The sequence below is a fragment of the Cornus florida genome, unplaced genomic scaffold (genome assembly GCF_030987335.1).
Source record: "Cornus florida cultivar Cherokee Brave unplaced genomic scaffold, ASM3098733v1 CherokeeBrave_3.0.0_Hap2_Chr10, whole genome shotgun sequence".
Taxonomy (NCBI): Eukaryota; Viridiplantae; Streptophyta; class Magnoliopsida; order Cornales; family Cornaceae; genus Cornus; species Cornus florida.
In genome coordinates, this window is record NW_026775580.1 from 91,639,524 (window position 1) to 91,659,705 (window position 20,182).

A 20,182-nucleotide genomic window follows, 5' to 3' on the forward strand; every position below is an offset into this window, starting at 1 on the left:
TATCTATATATAGATTACATATAGTATAATTTGTTCTATTTCAAGGACCGAAGTAAAACACAAAAGTTCCACAAATTTAAAAACTGAAACCGAAATTATGCTAGCGAGGAATCAAAACGTTTCAGTTCTATTTCAATTTGTCGGGTTTCACCGACTCTTTATGTATCATTAGGTTTCGTTTGTGTTGAGGCTAAAATTCGCGCAGTCCGATACGATACCGTTTTCCTGCAAGGAAGAGAGGAGAAGATCGATGAACCTTGACGGCACCGGTGTGGTGCCTGCCAAAAGCTCTCAAACGATCAAATTAGTCACGGAGGTTTAAAAAGAAGGTAGGGATTAATAATAGTTTTTACGTCGTACCTTCTTTAATGGCTTGGTGCCCTATTTATGGCTGTGGATTGGAATCAAAATTGTTCCGCCGATGTCGATGGTTGATCTTATCTCCCGCTTGTGTGAAATCATGGGAGATTTGTTGCCAGATTTGTCGGGATATGATTTAATCATTTTGACATCCTCCAGTTATAATAGGATTATTCTTACTTGTTGAACCACGTCAAATTTCATTATCTTTGATAATGAAATCTAATCAATCTTATCGAGGGTAGGGTAGGTTTATATTTTTCCCTATCAGTTGCCCCCCATTCCCAAGCTTGCACGTCTAGCTTTGGGAATGTAATAAATAATAATAATAATAATTTTTTTTTTTCAACCCCAGTGAACAGTCCCCGCGGGTACTATTTGCGTGAATAGTAACTTATGATTTTTTTTCAACTCATGTGAACAGTACCCGCGGGTACTATTCATGTGAATAGTAACTAAGGAAAATTTTTTTTTTTTTTAAATACCCCTGTGAACAGTACCGCGGGCACTATTCACGTAAATAGTAACTCAGGAAATTTTTTATTTATTTATTTCGCACCCGAGGGAACAGTACTCTTCCTTTGATAAGGGAATAAATTGTATGAGTTTTACTCCTTTAATAAGGGAATTATACTTTACGAGTTTTCTCAGCTAGTCCCTTTAGTAAGGGAATTGAACTTTACGAGTTTTACTCAGCTCACTTCTTTAATAAATGATTTTTATTTACTATCCCTTATTGTAAAGAGATATTAATTACGGGATTCATTCAACCCGGGTCCTTGTAGTACAGGATATTCATTTATTATCCCTTATATTACGGGGATATGGATTACGGGATTCATTCAGCCCGGGTCCTGATAATACAAGATACTTATCCTTAGGAAGATCTGAATCAGTTTGGTTGATTTTATTGACCCTGCTCTCAAACACTCTCTCCCTCTCCATCTCCTCCTTGATCTTCAAAATTTCTGTGTCTTCAACCCCACTTGGTGTCGCGGATTGATCATTATTTACATCCAAGGAAGAGAATCTATTGCTTGACATAGCATTAAGGATCTCCGAATTCAGGCGCATGAGGTCAGAAGAACTCACACTGCTCCATCTATTCTTGAGGACCACATCAGACATAATGATCCTGTGATTGAACTTATGTAGAGCTTTTTCATTTTCGTCGCTGTCACAATCTACTTGGATGGGAAATTCTTCTTCTTTCTTACCCTTTTCAGATTTCCTAAAGCTGCTTCCAATGCTAAATCTCGAAGAACCATGATGGTCTTCCTCTCTCTGGACAAAAAGCTCCATGGTTGAGTACACGAAGTATGTAAGGTCATCAGCACTGACCTTAACCTTGCAAAGAGGACAGCTTGAGTGCTTCTCCAGCCATTGTCTTTGAACTTGGATATGTAAGGGTAACTTGGTCAGAAAAAATTGCCTCACAAAATTGTTAAATGGAGGTAAGTTAAATCACCCCCTCCTCATAGTTGAGGGGATTTCTTGCCAAAAACATTTACAAGGGGAATTTCTTACAAATGGGTAATAGTCAAAGGGTTTTTTTTGCAATTCGCCTTATTATTTTTGCTCCGTATTTTTTTTAAGTGATCCTCTTGTTGGAAATTGAATGATTTTGATGAAATGACCATTCCGAGAAAGGAGGGGAATGAATATTCCATCTTTAAAATTACTTTGTGAATGAAATTAAAAGCATTGCATTCCACTTTATAAGGAAAAGTGCACGAAAAACCCCTGTACTATGGGAAAATCTACAACTAACCCCTTGAACTACCAAAAATGCAAGAAACCCCCCTGAACTATGCAAAAAAGTTACAGATCACCCCATCCGGTGACCAGCCGTCCAGTAATGAGCACGTGAGAATCACGCGACAAACAAACTGAGTTTTTTGGCCAATAATGCCCTTCTATATATAAAAATACCAAATTGTCCTCTAACCACCACCACCACCGTCTACGACCACCAACATAACCACCACGAAACCCCCCTGAACTCATGCCAAAACACACCGTTAAACCAAATCAAACCCACCACCATCACTACCATCTCCATCGGCATCTCAACGGCACACCATTAAAACCAGTACACAAACCGACTACCACCCCAATCCCGCCACCCATCTCTGCAAACCCAAAACCACCACCGCACATCACCCTATTCCAGTAACCAAATGACACATCAAACCCATAACCACCACCACGTTCAACCAAAAGCATCACCGCTCCTCCACCCAAAACCTCCACAATCACCACTCATCCCCATCACAAAGCCAACACCAATTGGAATATATATATATATATAGTTTGGCTTTGGTTGTATCATCAGCTTCGGCTCTGATTCTCTCTCTCTCTCTCTCTGTGCAGAAAAATGAGGCCCAAAGACAGGTCGCTGTGGATAATTGAGGGTAATGTTGTCTTTTGGCTTTTCCAGCATTCTATTGTTAGTTCAAAGGGGTTAAATGCAACAATTTGTTAGTTCAAGGAGGTTTTATGTAGTTCAACGGAATTAGTTGCAAAACCCCAATAGTACAGAAGGATTTTTTGCACTTTTCCCTGCTTTATATTATATAAGGGGAAAAGTCTGAAAAACATCCCTATAGTTTTAAATTTGTGCGAATTACACCCCCATAATTTAATTTGGGTCAGAATTCCGAAAAAAAATAGATATTAGTTGGTCATGTGCATGGTACATAACCATTTTAAACCCTTTATTCCCAAAATTACCCTTCTAATATTTCTTTACTACCCTTAATCATATATATATATGATTGTACTGATTTTTCCTGAAGTATGATTCAATTGATTTTCCTTTCGATTAATTTATTAATTTGTTATTAATATATTATATATAAAAAAAATGTATTTTTTTAGGAAAAAAATGTATTTTTTTAGGGTAAAAATTTGTAAATCGAGTATAATAAATTTCATTATAAATAGTTAAGTTTCATATTAATGATTCCTTACTTTAATACAATAGGTTTTTTTTTTTTTTTTTTTTCATAATTGATACTCACACACGCATGCCACTAGGGGTGTTCAAAAAATCCAGTAAACCGAAAACCGGACCGGGCCGTACTGAATTGGGCGGTTTGGGCTAGTTGTATAGCCGTTTGGGCTAATTGTATAGCGGTTTGGTCCAGTCCTGGGCCCAAAATTATGGAACCGTAATTTTTCGGTCCGGTCTTGGTTTAGGGTCGTGCTGGACCAGACCAGCTCGAACCGAACCGTTATTATGTTATTTTTTATGTATATACATAAAATCATATCCTAAACCTAAATCAAGTAAAGTTCTCACGTGCTCCATTTATTTCTTTTATTCTTTAAATTTCTTAATTTCTTTAAAAAAAAGTCAAATTTCTCTTTTCAAATATATCTCAATTTTCTTTCCTTTATTTCTTCTTAAAATTCTTTTTTTTTTTCTTTTTTTTTTTTTTTTTTTTCTTTTTTTTTTTTTTTTTTGCGTATTATATCAATGTTGGTTGATTTTTTAGGAAAAAAAAAAAAACTTTGCCCCCTTTAAATTAAAATAAAATAAAAAGAAAATCTACCGAAACCAACAAACCGAACCGAGCCGAACCGATTTTTCGCAGTTTGGTTTGGTTTGGTTCAAAATAGTGGAACCGTTATAAATAGTTTAGTCTCAAAATACAATCAATCTGGTCCAAACCGGACTGTGTGCACCCCTAGATGCCTCTTTGGAGGCTAGAATTCTTGACATTCCTCTGAAAAGTAAGGGCCAATACTACTAGGCCCGTTGGTAATACAATAGGATTCTTAATAGGCATACGCAAACCCAAATGATTTAAACCTATAATAAACTCACACTAATTCCATTTTTAAGCTTATACCCTTACTATTGTAAACATTGACACTCCTTAATTTGTCAAAATAAATATTAATAATAGATTTTTATTTTAATACAATTTAGGGTACTAATCAAATATATAATTATATAATCTTATTAAAAAAAATTAAAATATTATTAACTACAATATTGTATTTTCCTTACTTTTTTTTTTTTTGAATTATATTACACTCCACTAACATTGCACGTGCGCTTTACGGGTGTGATAATAAATTGTATGATAATATTGGGACATCCTAATTCTAAAATTAATACTTAACAAATTCTACCAAAAATTGAGTGATTCAAGCTAAAGTAACAATACAATTAATAAAAAGATATGAAAAGGCATAAAATGTCATAATTTATTATTTTTTAGAATAAAATGTCAGAATTTGTTCCTCCTATTTATTATCGTGGTCATAAATCATAAATAATTAATTGAAGAAAAAATACATAAATTTCAATTATTCATCCTCAGTTAGGCATAAAATGTCATAATTTATTACTTTTTAGTACATAAAATGTCAGAATTTGTTCCTCCTATTTATTATCTGCGTCATAAATCATAAATAATTAATTGAAGAAAAATAAATAAATTTTAATTATTCATCCTTGGGCATAAAATGTCATAATTTATTATTTTATTTCTCAAATAGTCCAATGAAAATTACTAATTCATGATCATATACAAGTAACCTTTATGCTAGACTCCAAATACAATCAATTTTAGTCTTCGGTTAAGTACATGAAATTAACAAACCGGAACATGCATTTAAAATTGTTTAAATATTTTATTGAGTTAGTATGAACATCAAACAAATTTAACAATTGAAAACATAGAGTTACAAGACTAACTTACTAAGGCTTCCTCTCAGCCAAAGTTGAGAGATTAGAACTCAAATAAATAATAAAATAACAACTATAAAACACGGCATCATGAGTAGAAGAAGGATCTTCTGTATTTTATTTGTCACTTGCATAAGCCTCCCAGCTTTGCTTCTTAAGAAAATGCACGGCCTTTAGTGCCCTTATAACAGCTTCCATTTACAATTCAAACAGTGGCCAAGTCAACCCCCAGTGCAATCATGAGTCCATTGACTACAGTAAGACAGTATAATTTTCATTATCCATAAAGATCCAATCCAAACAGGTAATAATTCAATCACCAAAAATTCCATATGCACACTAATCAAATCAAAATCAAAACATATTGTAGAAGTAATTATTTGTAAAAGCTGAAGATAGGGCAGGAGGTTATGCCAAAGTTGAGTTGTCGATCATACAATATTGATCAACAAATGAAACTCAAGGAATAAATTTGAAATGAAATAGAAAAAAATTCAGAAGGCAGGAAAAGCAATCAGTACCTTATTTGCCAATCATATGCAAGTTAACCTCTTCTTGATTGCTAATGCCAAGGAGGCAAACTGATTTCTTGATAGAAGATATGCCGCAGATACTCTCATTGCTGGGGGTCTAACAGTTCTCAAATATCTAAAACCTATAGGAATAGTAAGCGTCTTTTTTTTATCCATGAGCGGGAATGTAACGTATGACCGTGACGAAGGCATAAAAACAAGGGGCCCATATTCGATGAATGTTCTTCTAGTTTTACATGTGACTGAACTCTGTTAAAAAATACACAAAAAGCTTACTAGTTAAGGCTCGAGGCATACACTAAAGCGGTCTCCTGGAGCCCAAGTGCAAGACACAATACAAGGCAAGAGACTGATCAAAGGGGCATGTATGATAATGATGCATATTAAAGATTAATTTTTTAACAGATTATTGAACCATGCAACACATACTAATCAATATCAAGATAAAGAAATCTTTCCAACATTTCAATGATGTGCATAAATCATATCAAAATAATAATTCTCTAAAAATGGGATTTTTAACCTATCAAACTAAGAGGACCCGGTAAATTGATGTTGCATAAATCATTTCTTAGGCTTATACATTTAGTAAATTAGATGTGATTACAAACGTAAAACAATAAAAAAGCTATGATCAAGTAAACATTAAACATATATAATCATGTTTATTTAGAATCAAAATGAATGCAATTAATGTAATAAGTCAACCATAAATCTATGAATCTGTCAAATATATCATAAAGTCGAACTATATGATCTATTAAATATGATCGTGATATTATACAAAACATTTTAATTTAATGGTCATTAAATAAAGGACGTAAAATGCGTGAGTTTGAGGGCTTGGGCTTGGGCTTGGCCTTGGCCTTGGCCTTGGGCTTGGCCTTTAGTAGGTCGAAGCACTCTTAACTGAGCCTTGATAAGCCTGGGGCTTTTTTGGATACCAGGCACACTTTTAATGTTGATCAACATTCCCGCTTTGTTACTTTATCCAAGAAAAAAAAAAAAAAAATTAATGAAACAAACAAGTACACATACCAAGGTACCAATGTTTCTCTAAAAGTGAGTCTCAACTCATTGAATGTTTGGCATTTTACTGTTGTAAGGACTTAAATGGTAATATTGTTGAAATAAAGAAAAATGGAAGAAAGACATCCTCAACATCCCCGATTTGCTACTTCTTTATCCCAAAAAAGAAAAAGAAAAAAAAATACATTTAATGAAACAAGAATTACAAGTACACGAGGGTACACAAATTTCTCTAAAAGTGAGTCTTACTCATTTAATGTTTGACATTGAATTGTCGTCAATAGGCTATCACACATAGAACCTTTGGATTAAATGAGGTTGGAAGGAAAACAAAACACACGACGTTTGGTGCTCATATATAGCCAAAGAAATTTGCTAATTGTAGAAGTTATATATATATTTTTTCCAGAATTTCAAGCAAATTGTATAAAACAATAAAATGTAAAAAGTGGACAAGTCCACCGGATAAGATCTCTAAGTGAGAGACCAGGCCCAATTAGAAACCATCACTTACAAATGGGAATAGGATACAAAAAAAGCCCAAAACAAACCCAAGCCCAGTAACAATTCTCAAGCTGACCTCAAGTCAAGAGGCTTCCTTGGAGGATGGCAGGAGGAGGGGGAGAGACCCCAGCTGAGCAAAACGCGACAAGAATGGGGTGAATCTTTCAAAAACCCACCCATGAGCCTCTCTATGATGGAGGAACAGATTTGGTCCAAAACATGGTTCAGGGAGGAGATCTTGCCTCTAAAAACGCAAGCATTTCGTTTGATTTCCCGTGGTGGGATGACGCATTTAAAGACCTATCAATATTGAACTCATGATGTTGGCTGACTTAGTAGACTTCGTAATATGCTACCCACAAATAATTTTATGGTGTTCTTTTATCAACAAAATCATATAGAACCATCGCTCTGAAAGGTAGAGGAACATGTATATGGTTTATAGATGAAAGGGGTCAGAATTAGCTTGGTTTGGGAAGTGATCGATTGCTAGATTGTAGATACAAAAACTTTTCTGCACTAATGAAGTAATGCAACCCTAAGGTTACCTAGATTCAGATTATTAAGAACAATTTTTTGGGGTATAAATAAAAAATTGTGGAGAATATCGTGGAACAGCTCTTAATAGACAGAAGACCAAATCTGAGATTATGTAAAATGCACCTCTAGCCTTGAAAGCTTCATGCTTTGATTGACTAAAAAAAAGGGATATAATAGAGGATGCAGAAATGTACGTAAAAGTATGAAAGTAAAGAGTAGATTCAATAATATTGTAATGAGAGCCTGGAATAGTCAGGACTACGCAAATCGCCACATAAGACACTTCCAAAACCCAACTGAACATACGGGAAGAAAGAGAGTAATGCAATATAAGATGAATAGAGGGAAGAAGAAGAGTAGAGAGAGGCAGCAAAAACATTTGGAATTTTTCCTATCAACCCAACCATAGTTTTTGGGAATAGGTAAGAAAAAGATAACCCACGAGATCATCACCCTCGTTTTCCAAACCTCCAGTGCTAAGATCCTATGTAGGTAGAATCAATGCATCATATAACCAACCACACGTAGGTGATCCTCAAATGACACATAAAAAAGCTGATAATATAGTAGCATCATCCTCGGATACGAGAAACACCAAAAATGCGTGTTTGCTAGGTCGGGAGGAATGATAAGTGGATGGGAGAGATATGAGTTGCTCAAGTATTCATGAATATAATTCTTAACAGCACACCAAAAGATTAAAATTTATACTTCAAAATATGTGAAGCAAGAATTTACCATCCCTAATGAGAAAAACATCAGCAAGGAAAAACTACTGTCTATGTCTCTTACCTTTTCCTTGGAAAAACTGTTAGACAGTGAGGGAGGTGGCATGCAGAGATCCTTTGAATAAGACCTCAATGTTAAACTCTCTTCTGTGTAAAACAAAAACATAACAAAATCAGCCTAGTTTAATGGATTTTTTCTGGAAAATTCCTTTGAAGCATGAGTCACTTGAAGTGGAAATCAACCAATCACCTAATTCTTCCGTTGCCTCTTTGATACTTTCACTTTCACTACAGCATTTTAATGTCACGAAAAAATAAACATGCATTAGAATACTAAAGCTTTTTCACAATCAAATAACCTAAAGAAAGAGAGATAAGAAGATACAAAATTTTCACTGATCAACTGAACAAAGTAATTAGGTGCCAAACCAGTCAATGTCACTTAAATCAACATCTTTGTCGTTTATAACAAACCCAGCTCTCTCAAGCAGCGCCTTAATGTCGTTGGCCACCTTTTCTTTTGGCATCTATAAGAAAACATTAAGGGAGTAACTTTGTGGAAGTGTTGGGTCAAAACTTAAAACATGAGGAAACTGGTAGTAATACGAGTTGAAAGACGACCATTTTCATTCAAAAGGAAAAACAACTAGCATTCACAACACCCCTGTGGTTTGCCTCTTTGACACCCAGTTCTTTCATAGTGACACCTCCTCAGGTTCGCTCCATTAAACAAAGACACTCCATGGACGCTCTGGCACATGGTAAAATGACCTGAATGCCCTTTTACTTGTGAAGTGACATTTTGAATAGTAAAATTACCAATTAACCCATTCTAACTAATTTTAAATGTCCAAAATAACCTCTTCATCTCAACCACCTACCCACAATGCTGCCACCACCACCACCCCCACCCCCACCCCCACCCCCACCCCCACCCACAGCCACCACCTCTTCTTTCTTCTCTTCCTTCTCTCTCTAAAACACATGCATTGCAATCCTCTGCAACCACTACTCCATGGTCGAACCATCAAGGTCCAGACCACCCTCAATCACCCCCAATTGAAGTCTTCACCATTCAAGATGGCCCCATATAACCCCTTCACTGACAAAACAAATAACTAATGAACCAATGAAGGCAAGTCATGCAATTTCATCAATTTCATTCCACCAAACACCTTCTCTAAAACCTCCCTATGCCTTCCCTTATCAAGAAACAAAAAGTTCTCTCAAAATGACACCATCTTCACCATCAAAACCTTGAACCAATCACAACCAAAACACGAAAGAAACGAAAATTCTCCAAAAATTGACGCCATCTTCACCATCAAAACCATAAACCAATCACAACCAAGCAATAATCATGAAACACGGTAGATGTGGCTCGCCAAAGCCTACATCCACGATGAAGTTCCGGCGAAAGTATTCACTATGCAAAAATCTGGTAGGTTCAAGTCCCAACCCCCAAACCCTAGCTCTCGCTCTATGTTCTACGATTTTCAGTGTCTATCTATATCCCACTCCAAACCCTAAACGCTCATTATGTATCGGGCTACAAGAGGGTACTAAACAGGGTATAGTTGCGACCCCAGAACCAAACTCAGGCCACATCACAGATTCTAAGTAATTGAGTTGTCAATAGTGGTATAGGCTAGGGTTTCAAAGGTGTGTAGTGGTTGGGTGGTTAGTGTGGTGGAGTATGGCAAAGGGAGTGATGGAGGTGGGCGGTTGGAGTGGTGGAGGTGGACAATTGAAAAAGAGAGTGAGAGAGAGAGGAAGGGTGGAGGAGAGAGTGTCCCAATTGAAATGTGTATAGAGGGATGGTGACAGCTGATTGTGGTGGTGGAGGAGAGAGAGACCTAACTAAGGTGTATAGGGGTGTTTGTGGTGGTGGAGGAGAGAGAGACCTAACTAAGGTGTATAGGGGTGTTTGCGGTGGTGGAGGAGAGAGAGACCTAACTGAGGTTTATAGGGGTGTTTTTGTCTGCCTCGGTTTCGAGGTTGAGCAAAGCTTCAATGGCGGACGAGTTGGACTCAACTGAGTTGGGGTTTGGGTTGGTACGTGATTGATGCGAAGCTTGTTTTAATGGTGGTAGTGGGGTGAAGGTTGCGGTGGTGAGTGGGGAGAGAGAAAAAGAAGGGGCAGGTGGTGGTGGGCGGCGATGGTGGGTGGTGGTGGAAATGGTCGGTAGTGGGGTAAGCTGAAAATGTGAGAAAAGCATTAAAAAATGGGTCTTTTGGTTTTAAGGGCTGTAGACACTAAAATTTTAATGGATTGTGGTTTTGACAAATTGACCCATCAAATATGGGTTTAATGTTTAATTAAGTTATTTAATTGCCCAAGCTTGGTCCACTTAATTATTTAATTAGTCCGGCGCAGATGATTAAATGAAAAAGATATTTATTCCTAATAAAATATATTTGGAATAATTATTTTTAAGGATAATTATCATAATATGACCGGCCCGACCAGTTATAATTTTGTTCTTATCAGGAAAGAATACATGTCATCATCCTATTCAAGAAGCCTATAAATAGAGGCATGAAGAAAGAAGGAAAGGGGTCCAGAAATTCAGAGACTCAGAAATCCAGAAGGTCCATAAATTAAGAGACTCAGAAATCCAGAGTGCCGAAATCCCATAGAGAAATACAGAAGCTCTGTCAACATTCATTCCCAATACCCAAACCTGAAGACGAAATGCAACAAGCACATCAAATTGTGCCGTTCTTTATCAATTCCACGGTGATCAACAACAAGCACATCAAATCATGCCGTTCTTCATCCAAATTCCACGGTGATTCAAGATCAAGCTCGTGTAGCCCTTGAATACCAACAAAGGAGATCGAATTAGAGGACCTTATTCTTTGTAAAGAATATTACAGAGGATTGTACTCCAATTTTTTCAAATTAATAAAATTCTATTATTTTTGCTCCCTATTTTGTTCTTTATTTGCAGAAAACAAAATTTGTGTATACAAATTTTTGGCACGCTCGGTGGGACATCCTCTGCCTCTCATCTCTTTCTCCTACATCAAATCCTCAATAAATTCATCGTTAGACTCTATGACTTCCAACAAGATTCAGACGAAGAGCAAGAATACCCCCAAGGACATCGTAGTCGTAACGGACAACATCATTACCACCACAAAAGGTGGCAGGAAGGTTGCAACTTCGTCAAGTGGTACAAACATCTATGCAAGTTCAATGATGTGGAGCATGATCAAAGCATCTGTTCCTGCCAAAAGACAGCACGATGCAATGAGAATCAATTCCGCCAAATCTGCCAGAGTAACAACTCAAACTCATACTGCCTTCACCTCGCTGGGGGCAAGGAGGAAGGTTCCTACAACCTCAAAGGTTGCTCCAGTCACAAGTTCAAGTTCAAGGCTGGTCCACCTAAGGCCAAAGATTTTTTCTGACTCCATCACTATGCTAGTCATGATGATGAGTACTACCTCGTATGAAGAGCAGTTGACGAGTATGGCCAGTGCAATTGAAAGATTACAACACTTTCTTAAGGAGCAAGATCTGAAAATTGTCTCGCTGACAAAAAAAGTTAAAATTGCGTGACGACAATACTGAGTCAAGCAAATGTCGAATTCCTCATTCTAATTCCATGCCAGAGATCACTCTAATTGACAATAAAAATGACATGTCCGCCAATCCAACAATTGAAGCTGCCTCCGTCACCTCACTTTCTGTCCAACAACTTCAAGACATGATAATGAATTACATAAGAGAACAATACAGTGGCGTCCCTCAAAGTGCTCGCATGCCTTGCACAGAAAGAATTGACATCTTAAAAATGCCAGTTGGATATTAACCTCCAAAACTTCAACAGTTTGACGGAAAAGGCAATCCCAAGCAACATGTCGCACATTTTATAGAAACTTGTAGTAATGCTGGTACAGACGGAGATCTCCATGTCAAACAATTCGTTCGTTTCCTCAAAAGGAATGCATTTGATTGGTGCACAGACCTCAAAGCTGGAGGTATTGATAGTTGGGAGCAGATGGAACGAGAATTTCTCAACCGTTTCTATAGCACTTGTCGTACTGTAAATATGCTGGAGCTTACAAACACAAAACAGATGAAGGGTGAACTCGTAGTTAACTACATCAACCGTTGGCGAGCTCCAAGTCTTGACTGCAAGGATTGTTTATCTGAAATTTCTGCAGTTGAAGCATGTATGCAAGGCATGCGCTGGGAGCTTCTTTACATCCTACAAGGGATTAAGCCTCGCACATTTGAAGAGCTTGTTACTAAAGCCCATGACATAGAGGTTAGCATAGAAAATCATAGTGCTAGAGAAGATGTTCCTGATATATCCAACAACCTTCAAGAAGATGAGAAAAGTGAGTCCGAAGAAGAAGACAATATACTTCCTAACTCGAATGACGAAATAGATCCATCTTTCATTATAAGCATCATCTCGAAAGACTTGCATCAAGAAACGCACCATACTACAACAATAACTTCAACCGAAAGTGCAAAATCACAGGGGGCATTAAGTCAAAGAAACCAAGAAGAAAATTCTCAAAGTGACGACGAGATAGTCCGTGCCCTCCAGTATAAGCTTGGATTGTTGTCTGATTCTTGCAAAGTTTAAGAACAATTAAAGTTGAAGTACTCCCAAATACGAGCCTAAACTGTTGATGACACTCCTTTGACAAGTGTTTAAACTGTCTACCTAGAACAAAAAAAAAAATCAAAAACTCCTTGACACAAGTATAAACTGTCTACCTAAAAAAAAATCAAGAACTCCTAGATACGAGTTTAAACAGTCACCCAAAAAATAAAAAAAAAATTACATTCCTTGATACGAGTTTAAACTGTCTACCTGGAAAAAAATCAAGAACTTCTTGATACGAGTTTAACCTGTCTCCCAAAAAAACAAAATGACACTCCTTGACACGAGTTTAAACTGTCTACCTTAAAAAAAAAAAATCAAGAACTCCTTGACACCAGTATAAACTGTCTAACTGAAAAAAAAAATCAAGAACTCCTTGATACAAGTTAAAACTCTCCCAAAAAAAAAAAAAAAAAAAAAAAACTGTTTGACACGAGTATAAATTTTTTTCGGAAAAAAATTGAACTACGTGATAACTTGATCCCTGTTCAAGGTACGTAGGCATCTTGAAGGCCTGTTCCAAGTGCATTCCACCAAAAAAAAAAAAAACTCCTCAAAGTTGCAAAATGGAAAAGTGTGCTCGTCACGAGATATCAAAAGGACTAGTCACAATTAATCAACTTGGCTTACTGTCAAAATATTGTTGTCGCTCGTCATAAATTTTCAACTTGGCTCGCTATCAAGATGTTGTCACTCATCATGCGATATCAAAAGTGCTCGTCGCACCTGTCAACTTGGCACGCCACCAAAGTATAGCTGCAAAGAAAATTTTAGTCCGTCGCCAAATTATACCTGCAAGGAAGAAATTTGGCCCGCCACCAACGTGTAGTTGAAAAGAAGAATTTTGGTCTATCGCCATAATTGTAGCTACAAAAGAAATTTTGATCCGGCAAAGTGTAGCTGCGAAGAAATAAATTGGTTTGTCGCCAGACTGTAGCTGCCTAGAAAAATTTTGCTCCCCGCCGAAGTATTGATGAAAGAGAAATTTTGCTTTCCACTGAAGTGTCGCTGAAGAAAAAAAAAATTATGCTCGCCGCTAAGGTATTGTTGAAAGGTTGATCCGTCGGCAAAATGTCATTGCAAAGGAAAAAGATCTTTGCCTTTCCATTAAGCTGTTGTTCAAGAAAAAAAATTTGCTCGAGGTATTGCTGAAAGGAAGAAGTGGCTTTGCATGCCCAATGAAGTTAAGAATTTAATATCAAGTCCAATGGATTCTTCGTTAATCTGATCAAGACCAAAGTTGGTGGGTTCGCATGTAGCCTTGCGTGTCCAATGAGATGAACAATGTTCATTGTCAGAATCAAATAATTGAATGCATGTCTAAAGAGATGAACAATGTTCATTGTCAGTATCAGGCAATTGAATGCGTGTCCAATGAAAAGAACAATGTTCATTTTCAGGATCAGGCATTTGAATGGCATTGGGACTGAGAAATGAGTCAGATACACTTAATGTGGTTCCTTGGCCTCTTTGACTACTTTCGTTTTCTAAGATAGTCATCTTTTGCTTTGTAAAACACTTGAATACCACCATATTGTGACAACAAATTTGAAGACTCCATCGGTGTTGTCTAAAAAGAGGAATTCCATTTCTGCTACAGTTGACAAAATCAAGTTGCTATACCCAATCAAGCCGTTGAAAAAAAAAAAAAAAAAAAAAAAAAGGTGAAAAAAAAAAAGCGTAAAAAAAGGAAAAAGGAAAAAAAAAATGCGTGAAAAAAAAATAAAATAAAAAGAGAGAAAGAGAGAGTGAGAGAGAAAAAATGCTTGAAAAAAAAAGGAGAAAAAAAAAAAAAAGAGAGAAAAATCGTACTAATTATTTGTTCGAGCAGAGGCCACAATCTAACAAGTCTTCAGAGGCTTTGGAATTGATGTCTAACCCTACAGCATGGATAGGTATATATAGATATTAAAATATCTTCTATTTGTACTGGGATTTGTATAACTCAGATCAAATGGGAAAGTAAAATTATAATCCAAAGTTGGATAGGAAAGCCTTTTATAATTCAAAGACCAAGTTGGATATTTCAAGTCTCACTTGAAAAAAGAGACAAATCCTATCAAACATGGGACTCGAAGTGGGGGCAATTTGTAAACACTAAAATTTTAATGAACTTTGGTTTTGACAAATTGACCCATCAAATATAGGTTTAATGTTTAATTAAGTTATTTAATTGGCCCAAGCTTGGTCCCCTTAAATTATTTAATTAGTCCGACCCAGATGATTAAATGAAAAAGATAATTATTCTTAATAAAATATATTTGGAATAATTATTTTTAAGGATAATTATCATAATATGACCGGCCCGGTTATAATTTTGTCCTTATCAGAAAAGGACATATGTCATCGTCCTATAAATCCAAGAAGCCTATAAATAGAGGCATGAAGGAAGAAGGAAAGGGGTCCAGAAATTGAGAGACTCAGAAATCCAGAAGGTCCATAAATTGAGAGACTCAGAAATCCAGAGTGCCATAAATCCCAGAGAGAAATACAGAAGCTCTACCAACATTCACTCCCAATACCCAAACTTGAAGACGAAGAGCAACAAGCACATCAAATCGTGCCGTTCTTTATCAAATTCCACTGTGATCAACAACAAGCACATTAAATCGTGCCGTTCTTCATCCAAATTCCACGGTGATTCAAGATCAAGCTCATATAGCCCTTGAATACCAATAAAGGAGATCGAATCAGAAAACCTTATTCTTTGTAAAGAATATTACAGAGGATTGTACTCCAATTTTTTCAAATTAATAAAATTCTATTATTTTTGCTCCAGATTTTGTTCTTATTTGCAGAGTACAATATTTATTTGTGTGTACCGGGGCAAAGTGGTCTTTTGGTTTCTCTATTTTTTTTTTAATAAAAGAGCATTAAAAAATTAGGGCAATTTAGACATTTCACACATTTTTAATGTGGAAAAGCTAACGGGAGGTGTGACTTTCAAAAACATTGCCAAGTTCTATCTGGGTGACAGAGGCAAACCACATGGGTCAGTGTAATTTTTAATAGGTATAAATATCATAACCAAATAAATCTCTACACAATTTCTGGCAGAAAAGAAAAAAAGTTTAATTCTATGCATGTTGCAAACAATATGAGAATTACAATAAATCGCAAGAAACAAGCACAAAAACCATAAAAAACACGGATCATAACAACTTACTTCACTTTGTATTAACCGCCTGTATTTTTCAAGAGCAACACCCGCCTTCTCAAACACTTCGAGCAACAGTATTCCCCGCGTCATCGCTGCCTTAATATCGTTAAGCGACCGAACCAACTTACCAATCTTATTAATTCCGAGCAACTTGCTTTCATCTTGAGTTAGTCCTACAATCTCTTCAACCAACTTATCATTCTTGTGACTTCCGATCAATTTGATTTCATCTTCAGTTAGTCCTACAATCTCTTCAATGATGCTTTTGCGTATTGACATGCTCAAAGGGATTAACTTTTCTCGAGCAACCATCAGTAGAGTAGCCATCTCAATAAGTTCTCCCTCCATAGCATAATGACTAAATATTTTATCAACCTCCTTTGTGTTCCATGCCAGCAACCTATTAATTTCTAATAGTACCTTCTGCCATATTTAACCATAATAAGCAACAAACAGAAAGGAAAAAAAAAAAAAAAAGATCAGACCTCTCAACCCATTCAAATGTATAGAAAGTAAACACTATTTGTAATACACATAAATTTTGTCTAAACAAACCATTTGAGGCAGACAAAGAACAACGATCAACTTGAAGATAGATTGTTTTGGGGTCCAATCAATCAAGGATCGATGATAACTGCATCAACCACATTAAAAATCCAATCAAGAAAAAGGGGAAAGAATTAAGTAGTTAAGAATGATGTATTAAACCTTGATAAGAAAGAATAATTTTATATTATAATATCTGTCTTCTACCTTACTGTTTCAAGTGATACGTTGAGAGGAAACAAGTCGCCCCTAAATTCACCCTCTATGGTTCTGACATCAGTCCGAGCTCCATGGCAAAGTAATGTCGCAATCATTTCATATGATAAACTATTAGCTGCTAAATGCAATGGATATAATCCATTGTTAAAGGGAATATTGAGATCAGCGGTGAAACCAGTCTCCCCTCTGAGAAAAGCGATGGCACAACCTATTATGCCAAACTGACAAATGTGACGCAAAATTATTGGTGGGCAATATTTAGCTTGATAATCAAATGATTCCTTCTTTCTAACTTCTTCTGTTTTTGGTACTTCTCTTTGAAATAGCTCCTTCATAAAAGAGAGAAATAAAGGTTTGTCATCATACCAAACAATCTCTGTCAATGTTTCTATGACATCACGACCAATTTCTTCCTTTAGATGAGCATATCCAACCTGTCATTATTTGAACAACACTAACATCAACACGTGAAGACAACCACAATAAGATAATAGCGCTTATCATTAAAATAAATGTACGAACAGTAATATAAGTAAGAAAAAGTAAGCCCCGATCTTCTGCTGTAATCTCCTATGCTGTAGTGGTGCCATAGGGTTTTTCAACACAATTACACCTGTTTTCAACATATTTACATCTACTTATTTTTATTGCGTTGAGAAACAGATGTAATAAGTTGAAAAATCATAGTTGAAAAGCAGATGTAATGTGTTGAAAAACCATCAGCACAGCAGAGGAGATTATAGGTGAGGATCTGAGTGCATGAAAAGGGAATGTGAATGTATTCAAGTTTAAGTAGACACCTCAGACATCCTTGCCCCAATTACAGTATCTGCTCTGAATTCTGACCTCCTTAAAAGGCGCTCCAATATCAGAATAACCTTCAGAAGGAAAAAAAAAAAAACATAATCGATTGGAATCCCAACATTCATCGGATACACAAAAGGGTTTATGCACTTGTGTATAAAAAACATAAAAGCTCGCATACGAAACAAGAGGCCATTACTGGCCTAGTTGATAGAGCAACCAGCTCCACGAGCAGGTGTGCCCGAGTTCAAATCCCCACTCCACCTAGTTTGCGAAGGAAAAAAAAAAAAAAAAAAAAACAAAACAAAACAAAACAAAACAAAACAAAACATATGAAACAAGACAAACTTAATCCCTACTACTCGCGCCTGTTAAGGCTACATAAGCCGACGCTATGTATTTGCTAGAATCAGATCTATACCAAATCAAACTAGGTAGAGAATATCTGAATCCAAAAGCACAAATATTTCCAATAGAGATGAAATGCAAATTGATCCAATATAGTCAGGGGCATAAAACTTCTGCACAACAATCATACAATTTCGGAAAAAATATTGAAACAAATACAGGCCAACGAAGAGATATCAGAGACCAAAGGAACGCCGATATGGGTGTGGCGGACTAGTTTTGATCTGGTGGCAGTGGTGCTCATGAAATTTCAGCACAACAATCGTACAATTTTGGGAAAAAAAATAAAGAATACTGCCCAACGAAGAGAAATCAGAGACCAAAGGGGACACTGATATGGGTGTGGGGGACTAGGTTCGATCTGCTGGTGGTGGTGCAGTGGGAGCGAAGAAACCCACCTGGTGCACAAGGTCGATCACTCTTGGGGGAGAGGCACGTGAGATAGAAGCTGGGGATGTAAGTTTTGAAATAAAATAAATAGCCACCTTTTATGAGCTGACATACTCTAATGAGGTTATTTTTTCCAACATAAAAATTTGGGGGAGAAATCGTCCCCTTCAAGGAGGGGAGGTCAGCTTTGCAGTATATATCCGATTCATTGTTAGGGTTGATAAGTCGGGTTTAAATATAGTTCAGGATCGCCTTAGGTTAGGCTTCGAATTGATCCACACAGTAACTCGAGCTCCAATCAAAATGAAATGGGGTTATTACTTTTCAAACCAAGCTCCGACCAAATTGCAAGTTAAACAGCCTGCCCAAAAACTTTGGAACTAGGCTCGAGTTTGTCTGAATTGGGCCCACCCAATTTGCACCCCTAGCTATATTTACTATGGAAAGCTAAGTGACCTCAGTGAAATTTAGATATTTGATGGGTAATTAGTTGGTTATTAACAAGTGAAACTAATAGAGAGTGTGCTCTTACTACTACCTTTCTTCGTGATTATCATTACAACCTTTCTTCTTCTTGATTAATTACAACGTACATAGGGATGGCAAAGGGGACAGGAGTACCTTCCCCCTCCCGTTTAAGTCTCCCCACCAAACCTGTTTAGCAAAACCCTCCTCTCACCGTCTCATTTAAGTTTCACTGCCCCACCCCATTTAAGTTTGAATTTACTGATACACTAACATATAATCAAAATGAATGATCAAGTATGCGTTCTGTGAGCTTAAATGATAAGTGAACTACTGTAAAAATAAAGGAAATATATAAATGATATGTGTTCTGTTAAAGTAATTTTATGAGATCAGAATCATTAAATCTGTGTAAAAGATAAAGGAATTTCATAAGATCGGATGTATATTCTGTTCTAATTGAACCCTTAAATCATAATCAAACACAAATATCTGAAAAATAAAGATTTACCCATTTCTCAAGTAATAAATTGGTGTAAATCTATACGCCCTTTAGACATATAATATATATGCAGCCACTGTCAGTGTCCACCCACAGAGTAAGTTCACTGAGTTTTACTTTATGTATACCACACGCAGCAAGTTCACTAAGTTGTACTTTGGTTATACCACACACAGCAATGGATCTTTAACTTTGAAGAAAAAAAGAAAAAGAGAGAGAACTGACCGTAGGCCGTAAAACCAGTGGGTGGTCAGTGAGGTTGACGAAGCCGGCTTCGGTGGCAGGCCGTGAGGTATGAGAGAGTGAGGGTTTTTGGTTATCTCTATCTAGAACGGCTGTACCCTGAAGCGATGAGATATCGGTACCTAAGCGATGAGATATCGGTACCTATTAGTCTATTACCATATCGTGTGTGTGCATATGTATATATATATACACAGGGTACTGATCTCTTGCTCCCCATTGAGCAAGAAAAGTCTTCCGCACTTTTTATAGTGACCATTAGATTAAATCTAATGGTCACATTCCAAACCCACTTAAATATTTTCCTTTTAATATAAAACCACTATCATTATTTCTACTTTCCAATTTAATATTTACCAATACAATTAATTATAACAATAAAAGGTAAGTACTAAAAAAATAAAAATAATGATAGTATAAT

General features: G+C 36.5%; 1 protein-coding gene across 6 annotated transcripts; it reads right to left on the reverse strand.

Annotated features, from left to right (window-relative positions):
* Positions 1–4,967: 4,967 nt before the first annotated feature.
* LOC132280193 (uncharacterized) lies at positions 4,968–19,941 on the reverse strand. 6 transcript variants are annotated; one of them, XM_059782352.1, is made up of 11 exons: positions 19,744–19,939; positions 17,935–18,017; positions 17,750–17,827; positions 16,938–17,383; positions 16,740–16,818; positions 16,191–16,607; positions 8,826–8,923; positions 8,647–8,684; positions 8,461–8,540; positions 5,584–5,844; positions 4,968–5,314 (listed from the first exon to the last, which is right to left on the reverse strand). In XM_059782352.1, exons 2-10 carry the CDS (start codon positions 17,947–17,949, stop codon positions 5,596–5,598), a joined length of 1,500 nt encoding a protein of 499 aa, XP_059638335.1. In that variant the 5' UTR covers positions 17,950–18,017; positions 19,744–19,939; the 3' UTR covers positions 4,968–5,314; positions 5,584–5,595. The 6 variants fall into 6 exon arrangements, with proteins under 6 accessions (XP_059638335.1, XP_059638334.1, XP_059638339.1 ...); XM_059782351.1 differs by having other exon boundaries at positions 8,461–8,543; positions 19,744–19,938; XM_059782356.1 differs by lacking the exon at positions 5,584–5,844 and having other exon boundaries at positions 8,461–8,543; positions 19,744–19,941.
* Between the last annotated feature and the right edge of the window lie 241 nt (positions 19,942–20,182).

Coding starts and splice junctions, on each gene's coding strand:
- LOC132280193 (XM_059782351.1), bottom strand. Junction 8,924..16,190: donor GGCGGTTAATACAAAGTGAA/GTAAGTTGTTAT, acceptor GTTTTCTTATAG/ATGCCAAAAGAAAAGGTGGC. Junction 8,544..8,646: donor AGAGGCAACGGAAGAATTAG/GTGATTGGTTGA, acceptor TGTTTTACACAG/AAGAGAGTTTAACATTGAGG.